The sequence below is a fragment of the Trachemys scripta genome, chromosome 23 (genome assembly GCF_013100865.1).
Source record: "Trachemys scripta elegans isolate TJP31775 chromosome 23, CAS_Tse_1.0, whole genome shotgun sequence".
NCBI classification, from domain to species: Eukaryota; Metazoa; Chordata; order Testudines; family Emydidae; genus Trachemys; species Trachemys scripta.
Genome location: NC_048320.1, coordinates 9,911,929 through 9,928,798, shown reverse-complemented (window position 1 = coordinate 9,928,798; position 16,870 = coordinate 9,911,929). Strand labels below are relative to the sequence as shown.

Genomic DNA, 16,870 nt, shown 5'->3' with positions numbered 1-16,870 from the left:
AAGAAGATAAAATAATTCCCACCCGGGTAATGGAGGGAGTGCGTATGCAGTAAATGTTGAGTGGATGTGAATGGGCGTGCACGTGTCCTTGGATCACACTTGTTTGATGGGTGTAGCATGACTCTGGCTCTGTGCTTGCACAAGTCTGTGTTGTGCCCCCACCTTCCGTGGCTGGTTCCCTGAGGATAACAGCCTACTACTGTGGCTGGTTAGTGACATTGCTCCGTTAGCTCAAGTCTGTGCTATGGAGCTACAGGTTAACCACTTCTGGGGGTGGCTCTGTGTGCAAGTGTTTGCAATCTGTCTCTTTGGACCGTGGCTGTGTTTGTGGCGTGCGTGCTGTTGGCTTTTCCATGCAGCGGCGGCTTTGTGCGTGCGGCGGGCTGGATGCCAGGCTCCCAGATTCTTTCACAGATGTCGGTATTAATCCTCACGGACACATGTTCGTTCTCCACTCTCGGCTTTCGAGTCGTTTCCAGGCTCACAATCCCAGAGTGGAGACATGACATTTTTCTGCAAACCCCCCGCCCCCTCCCCCGCCACATCCTTCCGGCTGGGATGCATTCTCCCCTGTGGGAGGGAGCCATTCCAGTTCTCATCATGTGAGTCCCTCAGGGAATGGGTGGGGGGGGGGGGGGGGTATTAAGAGAGTAGGATCAGAACTCGGATGCAGCATTAGAGCGACTGGGAGGTGGCTGCATCTGTCCATTAATCTGCACGTGGGTGGTTGTGTGTATAAATACATGTGGTTCTGTTTTCTGTGCCCAGCTGACCTTGACATGTCTTTGTCTTGCTTTAGTCCCAGGCTGGAGTGTGTATTTCCATCCTGCTGCTAGGAATCAGGAGTAAAGGTTGGGTTTGGTCTCTGCTTTGTCACACTGGGGAGCTGAGCTACGCAACCAATCACACATCAGCAGGGTCTTGAGATGTCCCCTTCCCCCTACCCCGGTGTCACAAAGTAATCCAGAGGCAGGAGTGGCTCGGGGTAGAGGGACTGTATGATCTAGATCAGGGGTTCTCAACCTTTTTCTTTCTGAGGCCCCCCCCAATATGCTATAAAAATTCCACGGCCCACCAGTGCTGCCACAACTGGTTTTCTGCGTATAAAAGCCAGGGCTGGCATTAGGGGGTAGCAGGCAGGGCATTTGCCTGGGGCCCTGTGCCACAGGGGCCACCACGAAGCTAAGTTGCTCAGGCTTCAGCTTCAGCCCCAGGTGGTGGAGCTCGGGACAGTGGGGCTTCGGCTTTCTGCCCTGGGCTCCAGTGAGTCGAACGCTGGCCCTGCTTGGTGGACCCCTGAAACCTGCTCTCAGCCCCCAGGACCCCTGGTTGAGAACAGCTGATCTAGATAATAGGGCAGCAGGCTGGAAAATAGGAACTCTGGGTTCTAGTCTGACTCTGCCACTGACCTGCTGGGTGCCCTTAGGCAAGTCACGTCTCCTCTCTGTCCTCGGTTTCCCCACCCTTTGTTTGACTTGTCTGCTTAGACTGTAAAATCTTCAAGGCACGGATTGTCTCTTACTATGTGTTTGTCCAGCACCTAACACAATGGGGCTACTTTAATGGAAATAATAAGGAAAAAACTAAGATGAGAAAAGCTATATAGATAGCTATAAACTTGGAGGTAACTATTTAAAAAACCGGAATAAAATACAGGCCGTCTCACAGCCAGGAGTGGCAGATGGGTCAGCTGGTCCCTCTGCCCGCCTTTAGGCCCTCAAGCAGGGCGGGGCTCAAGGTCATCGGGGGAGCAGAGGTGTCCAAGAGACGCTGACGGTGAAAGGGTTCCCCTCACCAGCCAGCTGGGCGCCTGCTCACATGTAAAGACGCCCTCAAGAAAGGAGAAGAATGAGTGTGACCCAATGGGGGTAGCTAGGAGCAAAGCGAAGTTGGGAGGCAGAACTGTGCGACAGCCTCCCCAGTGCTTGGGGGCATTTAAAAGTAGATGGGAGAAAACACTTGAAAATAGGGGACCAATCCCCTACTGCGATCGATTGGCCGAGCTGCCATTAATAGCCTTGTTCCGTGTCTGATTGGAAGGAGCCCTCAGCTTTGATTCTGGCCTTGCTTGCACCTCTGTAAATAAGGAGCCATGGGGGCTATGCCAGCGTAAGGGTGGCGGACGGGTCTGCAGAATCAAGCCCCTTGCCTCTCCCAGGCCAGCTTCTGAGCCCCCCTCCCTTTCCTCTTTTCTTTGTGAAATATCGGCAGTGTGGAGCGATCCGGTCTGACGCCGGCGCTGCTCCATGTGTGAGAATCCCTTGGGTTTTAAGAGGAGCGTCAGAGGTGCTGCAGAATCACACCCACAGGATTCACCTTAGTGGCTCGTAGCCCTGTCAATCCACTAACCTACCGCCAAGCACTGGTTCAGACTAGTGACCCAACAAAGCCACTCTCCTGCCCCTGGCAGCTACTCCTCGGTGCTTCAAAGGGGGCCGAGAAAACGGCTATACTAGCCAGTTGTGAAATGCTGTCCCTGGCGTGGGGTGGGCGAGACGTTCCTTCTGGGCCTCCGCAGGGCATTGGCTTACCCCAGAGCATGGCATGTCCAGAATAATCACAGCGTCCAGAATAATCGTGCGGTTGCTGGTCATTACACGATGGAGCCCCCTAATAATGCAGCCCCGCTGTTTGGCCCGGGTGACCGCCCACGGTCGCAGATTCCTCCAGTTCCCCCTGTGGGGGGATTTGCTCTTGACTTGCCGGCCTCGTTTAATTGCAACTGATTCGACAACAGCCAGGCGCAAAAGACCATCCGGGCAAAACTCAGTCTGTGCAGGTGGAGAAGAAAGCGTCTGGGGGGAGAGCAGGTCTGCTTTCATGTTGAAGTTCAACCTGAGTCCTGCATTAGCCCAAACGGCTTCATTCCCCCTCCCACCGGCAGCCTCTCCCGACCGCTGTCTCATGATTTATTTATTCATCTCCTCAACATCCATCGTTACATGGGGGCCTGTTGGATTCTCAGCTGTAATTGTTCAGGTCACATACCCTGCTGCCACTGGAAATGTGCGCACTCAGCCGATATGCTTTTCCGGTCCAGCTCCCCGTTCTAATGGCATCCATCAATAATTCAGAATAATGTAAGGAATTAACCCAGGTTAATGGGAGCTGTGCACTCCAGCGTCTGACTGGGAACTGCTCAGAAAGGCACGGGAGGTGGGGGAGGGGGGGAGCGGGACGGGCAAGAGGGAGAGAGAGAGAGCACAGATCTTTGTGCCGCGCTGGTGATGGGGTGGGGGGTCATGGGGGTCAGGGCCTGAATGAAATAGATTGGGGAGGTCTGATCTCCAGTCTGTGTTCAGTTATGACCATGAAATTGACGGCCACCGGAGGAGCCAAGAAAGCAGAGGTGGGCAGAGAAGAGAGAGCTGCTGCTGCTGGGATGGAAAGCTCAAATCAACAGATTTAGGAGGCGAAGAAGAATGCCTCCCCCCCCGCCCAACACAGCCACATCCACTCCTTGAGGGGTTAAAGGGTCAGAGGAATGCAGGCTGGGACTGAACTGAGCCAGCGAGGATGGGAGTGTGGCGAGTGGGAACGCCATGGGATGCCAGGGGGTGTGTTTGGGGGTGCTCTCAGCCACAGAGCAGAGGATGGAAGCGTCTTTCAAGGGCCAGCAGGGGGTGGTGGTCTCCCCCCCACGGCAGCACATGGTATGGCAGGAGAGGATGGTGTGGAGAATGGCAATACCGGACCGGTGCCAGCAAGATGGTGCATGGACGGCCTGGCAGAAGAGGCTGTGCCAAGGAGGTGGAGAGATTGGCAAGATCCCCCTGGCGCGCTCACCTGTCTGGTTGCTCTTACTGCCGCCAGGAGCACCCTCTTCGCCGGCACCAACGTCATCCCTGAATAGCCAAGCTAATAGCGATCAGCTGCTTCGGGCCACATGGGGACCCCTCTGCCTTTCATCGCTAGCAGCACCCTCCCGGTGATCCTTCGACGCTGCTGAAGTATTGAGGACGCTGCCTAAAATAGCTAAACATGGCTGCTTTCCGCACCTCTGAACCGGCGCGCTGTCCTGCCGAAAGAAAAGCCCTCCGGCTGCACGGAGTTGGAGCCGCTGGGGCTTGACTGGCTGCCATCCATTCCCGGACCTTCTGGCAGATGGCCGGGACAGCTCCGAGCTATTCACTATGGCCAAGGACCCTCAAAGCTGCCTAAATCCCATTGGACCTGGGCCCAAACACCAAGGCCTGGTAGACACTACGGAGTGTCACCGTGTTATATTTATTGACATGATGCAGACCATGGGGAAGAGGAGGGGGGTACATGGCCTGTTCAATTCTGTGCAATGCACGTCTGTGCGAGGAAAGATCAGCTTGTGATAAAGTCACCGGTCTGGGACTCATGTCACCTATGAGTCACACGCCTACATGGGTCAACGTGGAGTCTGTGGTTACCATTGTCTTCTCCCGCAAGGCAATGCACATCCTACCACAGAAGACATGTCTACCACTCCCTGCCAATACAGCATCATGCCACAAGCCCGTGATCTGGCCACCTCTCCTTCAGGGCTGTATAGCCCTGCCAGGCAGGCCTCGGCTATCCATAACTCATTGCTTGGCACTGACTATCTTGCCAGCTCTCACCCTGTATCGAGTCTTCCGCGTTTGGTTAAACTTATGGGAAAAGGTTGGGGTGAGACCATGCTCAGATCTCCTGGCGAGTCTGGTTACTGAGAGAGACAACTCTGGTGGATGATCTCCTAGCGATGGATGAACAGGAAGGACTGAGGCTATTAGATTTGTCAGCCGCCTTTAACCCCATTGACCACGAGGTGTCACTGAGCGAGGTTGGTTCACAAGCTGCTCTCCATGAAGGCTCCGGACCTTTGGAGTTCATTTCCCGCCAGCCTGAATGGATCAGCCTTCAGGGGCCTACCTTTTCTCCTGGCTGGTGAGGAGATGAGCAGTTGGTAGGGCTGGTAGTCATGGGTGGGACTCTGGGGAACGTGTGTCATACGGTGCTTATGTTGTCGTGGGGTGGTTTGATTTGCTTGGTGGGAACTGACAGGTCTGTTTCTTTATTTTTTAAAAGATCGTCAAGGGCACTGGATGGGCTGCTGCCTTCTCGAGAGGAAGGGTGGCCAAGTGGTTAGGACACAGGACTAGGGAGACCTGGATTCAAGCCCAGAACTTTGGGCCTGTCACTTAGCCTCAGTTCTCCATCTGTACCATGCACTGCCTCACCAGCGGTGTGGTGAGGCTCGGTACATTAGAGATGGTGAGGTTATAAGATAACATGGCAATGGGGCCACCTTAGCTAGATGATAGTGCGTACAAATCCCAACAGATACATCGTCTTCCTCAGCCCCACTTCTTTGCCTTTATTCATAGAGGTTCAGGCCAGAAGAGGCCAGTCTGGCCTCCTGCCCAACCCAAGCCAGAGAACCTCATACAGGAATTCCTGCATCCGGCTAATAATGTCTGTTCTAGCTTCACAGGGGTGTGGGCGGGATGTGTCATCCCACAGAGATCTGGCTTGTTCCTCTTCTCCCCTAGTTCTCAGCCCACGATCTAGCCGCCTCCTGTCTTCTCCTGTGAACCCACCAGTCTCCTTATTTCAATGCCCATGCTCTGCACTGGTAAGAAAGGCCCAAAGACCACAGCCTCCCCCCTCAACTGCTCATTTCGAATGAAGCTGGAGTCAGATCCTGGCTCTGCCACAGACTCCCTGTCTGGCCTTGGGCAAGTCACTTAGGCTCAGATCCTCAAAGGTATTTAGATGCCCAACTCCCATGCCACTGGGAGTTAGGTGCCTAACTCCCTTTGCAGGTCCAGGCTTTAGTCTCTCTGTGCCTCAGTTCCCCATCTGTAGAGTGGAGATAACGCCACTGCCCTGCCTCCCAGTTTGTAGGAGGGAAAATGCACTAAAGGTCACGAGGTGCTCAGAGGCTACAGGGACCTTAAGTACCAGCGCTAGACAGGCAGCGAGCAAAGGGCAGGTTTAACCAAGACTCCGGGAGCAGGGCGGCCGTGATGGCAGCGCTCAATCTGAGCAGAGCACTTTGCGCCCTGTCATTCAGCAGGATAATTGCCGTCTCCCGCGAACATCCTCAGGAGATCACCCAGGTAATTAAAGATTAATACGGGGATGGATCGCTTTCAAAATGAAGGGGAGGCTGAGCCGAGGATTAGGGTTAATCTCTCTGACACCTTTCTCCCCCCGACGAGGGGGGGGAGTCCAAGGCCCAGAGGGAGGAAGGAGGTCGGAGGCCCTGGCAGGTCAGAGCAGAGGAAATGAATTCAAAGGACGTAGATGAAGAGACAGTGATGGCAGCCCTACAGGAACTCCTCTTCCCTGGGTTAAAAATAACTTTAGACTCCGGGGTTCCTTCCGGTAGCCAGGGGGGCAGGGCGGGGGCCCCCAAGGGCTCTTCTCCTCCCAACCCACAGGCCTCCCTCTGTCTCCTGTGGGGCCGGGATAGCACGGGGCTCGGAAGGAAGCAGGCAACCTATGCCCTGCTAGGGTCAGCTCGGAGCAGCCCATCGCCCAGCTCCTCTGCCCAGCAGGGCCTGTGGGCCAAGCCAGCCCTGCCCCAGGACAGCATTGTAGCCCTTTAAACTCGCCCCTGGTCTCCAGCCTGCTGCACCTCCAGCCAAGTCTTTCTCTTGTGATTTGAGTTCGGTATTTCAGCCGGAGGTGAGAGGTTTATTACAGGAGGGGGTGGATGAGGTTCTGCAGCCTGCAATGTGCCGGGGGCCAAACTAGATGATCATGAGGGCCCCTTCTGGCCTTAGAGTCTCTGAGTCCAGGAGTCTTGGAGGTGCTGGGGAGGGGAGAGGGAAGACAGCGTGGGATACATGTGGGGGAGATTGATTTACACCAAGGAATCAATTCTGCAGGGTGCCGCTGAAACCGGAGACCAAGGAACCAAGGCTGGGGAGAGAGTCAGCAATTAGCATCGTACGCTCCTGTTTATATTGGACTCCTGCATCTTGATTCTGTCCTGGTCTCCGTCAGTCATGGATGGGAAACAGATGCAGCTAACCAAAATGGGGCGTGTGGCCTCTGTTTGGGGAAAATGGCTGTTTGGTGGGGGAATGGAGGGGAGGCAGCGCCCCTCAGAAACAGCCCTGACAGGGCAAGGAGGAGAAAGCCTCCAGGGTGTTAGGAGAGGAAGGTTGGCTTTGTTGAGTTTGGCACCTAAATAACTTTGAGAGGCTAGGCCTGTTTTGCTCACTCAGTGTCAGTTCGGGGCCTAGCACAATGGGGCCCCAATCTCAGTTGGGGCCCTCAGGCACCTACAGTAATATAAATACTAAGGAGAATGCCTATAGCACCTTTGGGATCACAAAGCACTTGACAGGCTGCATTCAGAGGGATCCCTTACCAGAAGGTGGGTGGCCAGTTCTGGGGTGGAACACAGCAGCCCATCAGCACCATGCAACAGCAGTCATCCCCTACGTCAACATGCTTAATGCCAGCTGCTCCCCTGCCCCTGAGGCTCTGGATGGATCCAAGCCCATAGCAGGGGGCCTGCAAAGTAATGAGAAGTGGACTCCATAGCTGGGGAGGGTTTAGCAGCTGTGGGGGGCAGGTTGGGTCACAGGATGGGGTGTCAGCATTGGGAGGGGAGCAGGATTACATGTACTCCACTTAGGAAGGAACAATCAGTTGCACACATACAAAATGGGAAATGGCTGCCTAGGAAGGAGTACTGCAGGCAAACATCATTCTGGGATGTAATAGCAGGAGTATTGTGTTCAGTTCTGGGCACCACGTTTCAGGAAAGATGTGGACAAATTGGAGAAAATCCAGAGAAGAGCAACAAAAACGATTAAAAGTCTAGAAAACATGACCTATGAGGGAAGATTGAAAAAACTGGTTTCAGAGTGGTCGCCGTGTTAGTCTGTATCAGCAAAACAGAAGTACTTGTAAAAAGAAGAACAGGAGTACTTGTAGCACCTTAGAGACTAGCACATTTATTTGGGCATAAGCTTTTGTGGACTAAAACCCAGTTCATCAGATGCATGCAGTGGAAAATACAGTAGGAAGATATACATACAGAGGACATGAAAAAATGGGGGTTGCCATACCAACTCTAACGAGACTAATCAATTAAGGTGGGCTATTATCAGCAGGAGGGAAAAAAACTTTTGTAGTGATCATCAGGATGGCTCATTTCAAACAGTTGACAAGAAGGTGTGAGTAACAGTAGGGGGGAAATTAGCACGGGGAAATAGTTTTTAGTTTGTGTAATGACCCATCCACTCCCAGTCTTTATTCAAGCCTAATTTAATGGTGTCCAGTTTGCAAATTAATTCCAATTCTGCAGTTTCTCGTTGGAGTCTGTTTTTGAAGTTTTTTTGTTGAAGAATTGCAACTTTCAGGTCTGTAATTGAGTGGCCAGGGAGGTTGTAGTGTTCTCTGACAGGTTTTTGAATGTTATAATTTTTGACATTTGATTTGTGTCCATTTATGCTTTACTTAGCGACTGTCCGGTTTGGCCAATGTACGTGGCAGAGGGGCATTGCTGGCACATGATGGCATAGATCACATTGGTAGATGTGGAGGTGAACGAGCCCCTGATAGTGTGGCTGATGTGATTAGGTCCTATGATGATGTCCCTTGAATAGATATGTGGACAGAGTTGGCATCGGGCTTTGTTGCAAGGATAGGTTCCTGGGTTAGTGTTTTTGTTGTGTGGTGTGTGGTTGCTGGTGAGTATTTGTTTCAGGTTGGGGGGGCTGTCTGTAAGCGAGGACTGGCCTGTCTCCCAGGATCTGTGAGAGTGAGGGATTGTCCTTCAGGATAGGTTGTAGACCCTTGATGATGCGCTGTAGAGATTTTAGTTGGGGGCTGAAGGTGATGGCTCGTGGCGTTCTGTTACTTTCTTTGTTGGGCCTGTCCTGTAGTAGGTGACTTCTGGGTACTCTTCTGGCTCTGTCAGTCTGTTTCTTCACTTCAGCAGGAGGGTATTGTAGTTGTAAGAACGCTTGATAGAGATCTTGTAGGTGTTTGTCTCTGTCTGAGGGATTGGAGCAAATGTGGTTGTATCTTAGAGCTTGGCTGTAGACAATGGAGCTTGTGATGTGGTCTGGATGAAAGCTGGAGGTAAGTATAGTGGTCAGTAGGTTTCCGGTATAGGGTGGTGTTTATGTGACCATCGCTTATTAGCACTATAGTGTCCAGGAAGTAGATCTCTTGGGTGGACTGGTCCAGGCTGAGGTTGATGGGATGGAAATTGTTGAAATCTTGGTGGAATTCCTCAAGGGCTTCTTTTCCATGGGTCCAGATGATGAAGATGTTATCAATGTAGTGCAAGTAGAGTAGGGGTGTGTGATGGGTTGGATCACAGAAACCCCCTTGGGAGCTGCCACCCAATGTACCAAGACTACCCCTGTTCTTGTTTTCCCTGCCAGCTCAGGACTCCCGCACCCTGTCTTGCTGAGCCAAACATTCCCGTCTGCTCCAACACGGACCCAGGGTCTGAATTACTTGCCCCAAAGCTGCAAGTTTACCTGAAAACAGCTCACAGAAGTGTGCTTGTCTTTAGCACTCAGATGCCCAACTCCCAATGGGGTCTAAACCCAAATAAATCCGTTTTACCCTGCAGAAAGCTTATGCAGGGCAAACTCATAAATTGTTCGCCCTCTATAACACTGATAGAGAGATATGCACAGTTATTTGCTCCCCCAGATATTAATACATACTCTGAGTAAATTACTAAATAAAAAGTGATTTTATTAAATACAGAAAATAGGATTTAAGTGGTTCCAAGTAGTATCAGACAGAACAAAGTAAGTCACCAAGCAAAATAAAATAAAATGCGCAAATCTATGTCTAATCAAGCTAAATACAGATAATCTCACCCTCAGAGATGCTTCAGTAAGTTTTCCTCAGACTGGACACCTTCCAGGCCTGGGCACAATTCTTTCCCCTGGTACAGCTCTTGTTCCAGTTCAGGTGGTAGCTGGGGGGTTCTTCATGATGGCTCCTCCCTCCCCTTGTTCTCTTCCACCCCTTTATATATCTTTTGCATAAAGCGGGAACCCTTTGTCCCTCTGGGTTTCCACACACCCCCCCCCCACTGGAAAAGCACCAGGTTAAAGATGGATTCCAGTTCAGGTGACATGATCACATGTCCCTGCAAGACTTCATTGCCCACTTGCCAGCACACACATATACAGGAAGACTAACAGGTAAACACAGCCATCTGCAGACAATGGTCCTTGTTAATGGGAGTCATCAAGATTCCAAACCATCATTAATGGCCCACACTTTACATAATTACAATAGGCCCTCAGAGTTATGTTTTATATTTCTAGTTTTAGATACAAGAGTAGTACATTTCTACAAATAGGATGACCACACTCAGTAGATTATCAGCTTTGTAATGATACCTTACAAGAGACCCTTTGCACAAAGCATATCCCAGTTGCATTATATTCACTTATTATCAAATCTTTATAAAACTATCCCAGTTACATTATATTCACTTATTATCATGTTTTTATAAAACTATATAGCCTGCACAACGTCACAGGGTGTTAGGGGACGAAAGCTGAGGAAGCGTTGTTCTAAGTCAGCCATAAAAATGTTGGCATAGTGTGGGGCCATGCGGGTTAGGGTTTCTTTAGTCCGGAGAAGAGAAGACTGAGAGGGGACATGCTAACAGTTTTCAGGTACGTAAAAGATTGTTATAAGGAGGAGGGAGAAAAATTGTACTTCTTAGTCTCTGAGGATAGGACAGAAGCAATGGGCTTAAATTGCAGCAAGGGAGGTTTAGGTTGGACATGAGGAAAAACTTCCTAACTGTCAGGGTGCTTAAGCACTGGAATAAATTGCCTAGAGAGGTTGTGGGAATCTCCATCATTGGAGATTTTTAAGAGTAGGTTAGACACACACCTGTCAGGGATGGATAATATAGATAATAGATAATATTTAGTCCATCCATGAGTGCAGGGGACTGGACTAGCCGACCTCTCGAGGTCCCTTCCAGTCCTACGATTATATGATTCTATGTTGTGGGGCAGTAGCAGGAGAGAGTGGGCAGTTGGGGGGTGCTGGCAGTGGGGTCATTGGGGAGGGCTAGGCAGCTGCGAAGGGGGTGAGCGGACCCTTCTGAGGTAGGAAGCCATGGACTGGCAGCTGGAACACAGGCAGTGCCAGACTGAATCAGAGCGGGGCTCCCTCTAGCCCAGGGCCCTGTATCTGACCGTGGCCAGAGGGAGGTGCAAGAAACCCCCGCGGAAGGGTGTTATGGGATAACCTGCCCCTAGGAAAAATTTCCTCCTGACCCCCGCCTCTCCCAACAGCCTCCCTGGCTCACACCCAGGCATGACACTGCTTCCTTTCTCCGCATGACCCTCAGGGAGGCAGCACTGAATGAGTGTGTGCAGAAAACACCCCCCACACACACCCCTCCCCCATTAACGACGCATGCTAATTACACGGCAGTTATGCCAGAGATTAGCTTGTGGCTAACAGTCCTGAGGTCTCCCAACAGGGCAGGAGTTCAGAGGGCCTGAGTTAGCGAAGAGCTCCCACTGCAGCTTGGGGCTGGCCCCCTGTTTGTGCGGCAAATTGTTCTGCTCTGATTACAGGGTTAACGGCAGCTTCCAGCCCCCCGTTGTTAGGGTGAAGGGAACACGGGTCTGGTTGAGGCTGCTGTAGTTGGTGCCTTTCCCTCTCCTGAGCTTCCCTTTCCTTATGGGGTTGGGGGGGTTGCTATCGGGATCCCGAGCTTTCCCCACAAGGCTGCTGATTCAAATCCAGCCAGAGGGAATGGCTTGTTGAACGAGCCACTGGTCTCGGTCCAGCGCCCGCTGGACAAGGAGCTCTATCATCCCCTTAGCACCGATGAGCAGGCTGGGGAGTGGATGGGCCGTGGCGAGTTAGGAACCTCAATAGCTTTGAGGATCTGGGCCTGAGCTCCTGGGGAGAGGCAGGACAGTGCGGGGCCGTGACCTGGGGAGAGGGGACGTGGGTCTCCAGGGTTGTCAATCTGGCACCTTTCACCAGCCCTAAACACGCCTCCTAATAATAAAACCCGGAATTGCCTGGGTTTTTATAAGCTTGTGCTGCAGCTGCTCTTGAATCTCCTCTTGTTCCAGTTGGGTAACAGCCGCGTACAGCTAAAGAAGTTGCCTGTGCTAGGACACAACAGAGCCCCGAGTGTTGGTCCTGCCACAGCTCCTGACTTGGGCCAGTTTGCCTTGCCACCGGTAGCTCCGTTTAGAGGGGGACTCGATATAGTTCTATAGGTCTGTGAAGGAGCAACGGTATCGTCTGGCTCTCCTGCAGGGCAGCACAGCTGTGGCAGAGGTGGAACCAGGAGCTTCTAGAGTTGCTACAGCTTGAGCTGAAAAGCAAGGTTGCCTAGTCAGGCCAGTAACAGACTCATATCCTCTGTGGATCAGCATAGGCCTGTACCACTCGCTCACCGGGGGGGTTACCCACACACTGATCTCTCGCTCGCGCTCTCTCCCTCTGCTCCATTGCAGGCGTGACCTACTCGGACACCGTCAGCGCCACGGAGGCGTGCAAGCCGTGCACAGAGTGCGTGGGCCTGCAGAGCATGTCGGCTCCCTGCGTGGAGTCGGACGACGCCGTCTGCAAATGCATCTACGGCTACTACCAGGACGAGGGGAGCGGCCAATGCAAGGAATGTGACATCTGCGAGGTGGGCTACGGCCTGATGTTCCCGTGCGGGTACACTCAGAACACCGTCTGTGAGAAGTGCCCCGACGGGACCTTCTCCGACGAAGCCAACCACATGGACCCCTGCTTGCCCTGCACCATCTGTGAGGAGAACGAGGTCTTGATCAAGGAGTGCACCCCGGTATCCGATGCCGAGTGCAGAGGTAATGGGCCCCTGCATCCCTGTGCTGTGGAGCGTGGATCATGGTAGTTCAGATTAACACCTTAGGGCCAAATCCAGCCCCATTAAAGGCAATGGGAGTTTGGCCGTTAGCTACCTTGGGCTCACGATTTATCCCTTAGTGACTTTCAGGTCAAAAGGAATAAGTCACCCAGCACACCTTCCATTCCTACCTCTCAAAGCATTTTACCAAGGGTAGGTCAGGAGCATTAGCCTCACCTTACTGAAGGGAAAACTGAGGCACAAGGAGGGTGAAGTGATATGTTGATGGTCACACAATGAGCCAGTGTCAAAATTAGAAGGAGGACCCAGGAGTCCTGGCTCCCAGTCTCCTGCTTTGATTAGGACACCGCTCAAACAGCTTAGCAAAGAACCCAGGAGTCCTGGCGTTCAGTCCCCTGCTTTGATCACAATACCACTCAAACTGCTTAGAAAAGAACCCAGGAGTCATGACTCCCAGTCCCAGCCCCCTAGACAATGTGGCCTCCCAGCAAACTGGGAACTTTAGAAGAACCCCCCTCCCCACCTCTGCTCCCCACCTTTCTGGGACATAATGGTAAAGCAGGGCGTGCAGGGTTTGATTGTTCCATATGGTTCTACCTGTCACTTCAGACAGATCTGGCTTCCCCAGCAATGTCGCCGTTCCAATATAGAAACAGCTCCCAGATGAGCAATGGAACCAGCCACAATGTTCTCTGACTCTGCCCCCACTGCACGGCCTTGGCAGCTATCCCTCCAAGTCAGAGAAAGCTCCGCCCGGCTAGCCCCCCCCATGCTCCCGCACCGAGCCCACCCCAGCTGCTTCCGCATCAGAGGCAGGGGAATGGGTGTACGGAAGTATGGAAATTCTTTGGCTGCCAATCTTTGTTCACCTGGGAGGCCCAGGGATTAGATCAGCGGCGTGTGAGCTTGGCCAACTCCCTTAGCAGCTTTGTGCCTCGGTTTCCCCTTGTGGATAAAGGGGATAATGGTGCTGCACCCAGCTGGTTACGGGGCTTTGGGATCTTCCAGTGAAAGACACTATAAATGCAAAGCATTATCTGTGTCCGCTATATCCCCGGGGCTGACATTGATCATCCATCAGCTTAATTCAGTGCTGAACATTATGATGAAAACTGCTACACATAGTCGAGAAAGCAGCATGGATCCTAGGCTGGGGCCACTGGAATGCCTGGGGTCAGAGTGTTGGTTCTGGACAGTGGCTCTGCACACATCAGGGTAATAAAGCAGCAACCCCATGGCTAGCAGGGAAATCGGGGATGCAATACTGTCTCAGATGCAGCCCTGGGCATTTCAGGGGTTTGACGCTCAGTGGGCAGATTCCAGAAAAGCCAGCACGTGTTCTGACCACGTGGCTTTGTGTCTGCTGCTTCCAGCTCTCACGTGGCTTGCAAACATCTGCCCTGCACTGGCGGCTGCTCTGGTGTGTTTCCAAGGGGTCTATGACTTCCCGGCAACGGCAGCATCTTGGCTCCAAGGTGAAGCCCGACTCATGTGGGGAGGGTTGTGCCCAGAGGCCTCTGCTGGCTGCGTTTAAAAATAATCGGCCTGCCTGGTAGTTACAGGAACCTGGAGCAAAGAGGAGACGTTTAATAGCTTCAGACGCTTTGTTTGTGGCAGTTGGAGCCTGGCAGTCCTGGCCTTCAGCAAAATGGAATTTGGCAGCCACCGGGCCCCTAATGGGAATTAATTGAGGCATTTAGTCGTTGCCAGACCTGGGGGCTGCACTGCCCCAGGTGGAGCTAGTGTGCTTCATTTTGGGGAGTGGGGGTGTGGAGTGCACACAGAACTTCTCTGTTTCCTGGGGCACAACGCCCAGGGACAACGTCTCCCTAAAATCCTACAGCATCCCCATCTAGTTCAGGGCCTGCTGGCTCCAATGAGGCTCAGTGCCTGGCAGAACCGCGCCAGTTGGCACGCGGGATCAGTGACTGCTTCCTGAGGCTCCGCTGTGCCACCCCGCAGGAGGGATGTGGGGCCGGGCTGCATTTTGCTGGGGAATTGTGTTAAGAAGAGGGAAGTAAGGAAATCGGGAGCATGGGACAATGCTTCAATTCTCCCCTGGGATTATTGAGGAATCAAATCTCAGGACCGGGAAACAGGCCAGGGGGGGGTGAGACAAAGCAAATCCATGCAGCCCTTCAGGGCATGGCAAGCTCTGGCCTATTGGCTTCAGTCCCTCAGCTCCTTCACTACTTCTTCTAATGCCCGTGTTGAGTTCAGGTCCTGGCACGTCACGGAATAGGGACTGAGCTCTGGGGGAAGGAATGAGCGCTCGGCGCCAGCTGGGGATCGGCTGTAATGTCACCCTGGGACTTTGCCTCAGCCCCTCAAAGATATTTAAGCTCCTCACTTCCACCTAGGCACTCTGGGCAGAGAAGGGGTAGGCCTGGGCCTGGGAAGTTTATGGTCCGATGTAACCCACTGGTGAGTGTGAGCTACCAGTCCCAGATCCCAGAAGAGGTGAGTCTGTTACAGCCCTAGCTAAGGCGTTTGGGATTACACTACAGCAGCTTATGGTTTTTTTTTTTTTTTTTTTTTTAGCTCTGAAGGTTCCCGATTCAATCCCCCAGGGTGCCGGTCAACTAGCAAATTAGCACTGTAATGGTTTACACAAAATGTCACCCGTGTAGGGAAGGGATGCCATTTATCGGAGGAGCAACAACACGCAATATCTGATTCCCTTTGTTGTCATCTGGCAGTAACCTCCTGTTCCCCCAGGCTGAGTCCTCTGCCGCCCCAGCCATGCTGATGACACTTCACGGAGAGGCCCCGTTCCCCAGGGGATTTCCCAAAAGGGGCAGTCCTTTATTTAGAAAGCTCATTAGCAGAATGAATGGCACGCTGGGCTGGTGGCAGGGGTGGGGGAGGGCACCGGTTTCCTCCTTTGGTTGGAGACGTAGTTATGCTCCCTGCCCCGAGCACAGAAGTAGAGAAGAGACCATTGTGCCATGGGCGTCTCTGATTCACCGCTGGAAGGGCGGAGGGAGTTCTGGGCAGCCCTTTCTGGCTGATCCCTTTACAGGGTTGAATAAATGGAGCCAGAAGTCAAGGCACAAAGGGCAGGCTTTGTTAGCAGGTTTTTATGCTCGGGGGCGCAAGGGGTGGGATCCGAGCCCAGCAGGAAATAGCCAGGAAGGCCTTCGTGGGATGCCACAGGAGGAGTGTGTTCCAGCCCAGCCGAGGGCAGCGTGCAGAGTAGGGAGGGCTGCCAGTTGCTACAAGCACTTCTTCTGAGCCAGGAGCTATCGCCAGCCTGAGAAACTACCTCTGGATTTGGGTTTGCTCTTGTGCCAGGCCCCGTGTGGTGCTCTACTTAGACAGTTCCTATGGCAAGGGTCGGTGCCTCGGCAGGCTCCATGGCCCGGCTTGCATCGTGGTTCACCCTTAGCTGGAGGGGATGGCAGAGGGGCCTGGGTGCGCATTCAGATGGGCAGGGTTTTTTTAAAGGTCCTGGAGCAAGGGTTCATCTGCAGTGTGTTTCTGACATGGCTCTCGGAGGACATTGTGGCGCGGGTGCGCTCTGAGCTGGGCACGGCAGAGCAGGAACTCGGGCAGCTACCAGAAGGGGATTGCTGAGGTCTGTCCTGATTTAGAGCGCACGAGCAGCCTAGAGGGAAGATACCAAAGGTCTAGAGCCACAGGCAGCAGCATGGACCATTCCAATTGCTGGCACTCGAACCCCAGGCTGCAGAATGGACCATTCCAACTGCTGGCGCTAGAACCCGAGGTGGTAGCATGGAACATTCCAACTGCTGGCGCTAGAACCCGAGGTGGCAGCATGGAACATTCCAACTGCTGGCGCTAGAACCCCAGGCTGCAGAATGGACCATTCCAATTGTTGGCGCTAGAACCCAAGGTGGCAGCATGGAACATTCCAACTGCTGATGCTCGAGCCCCAGACTGCAGTGTGGACCAGTCCAATTGCGTGTGCTAGAACCCCGGGCCGCAGCATGGACCATTCCAACTGTTGGCCCTGGAACCCAAGGCTACAGTGGAATATTCCAACTGTTGGCCCTAGAACCCATAGCCTGCAGCATGGAC

General features: G+C 52.9%; 1 protein-coding gene across 1 annotated transcript in view; it reads left to right on the top strand.

The window, feature by feature from the left end:
* NGFR (nerve growth factor receptor) overlaps window positions 1-16,870 on the top strand; it is a 38,637-nt gene that overhangs the window by 10,025 nt on the left and 11,742 nt on the right. The window contains exon 3 of the mRNA XM_034756099.1: window positions 12,450-12,809. Coding sequence (XP_034611990.1) covers window positions 12,450-12,809 — 360 coding nt within the window. The remainder of the gene's footprint in view (window positions 1-12,449; window positions 12,810-16,870) is intronic.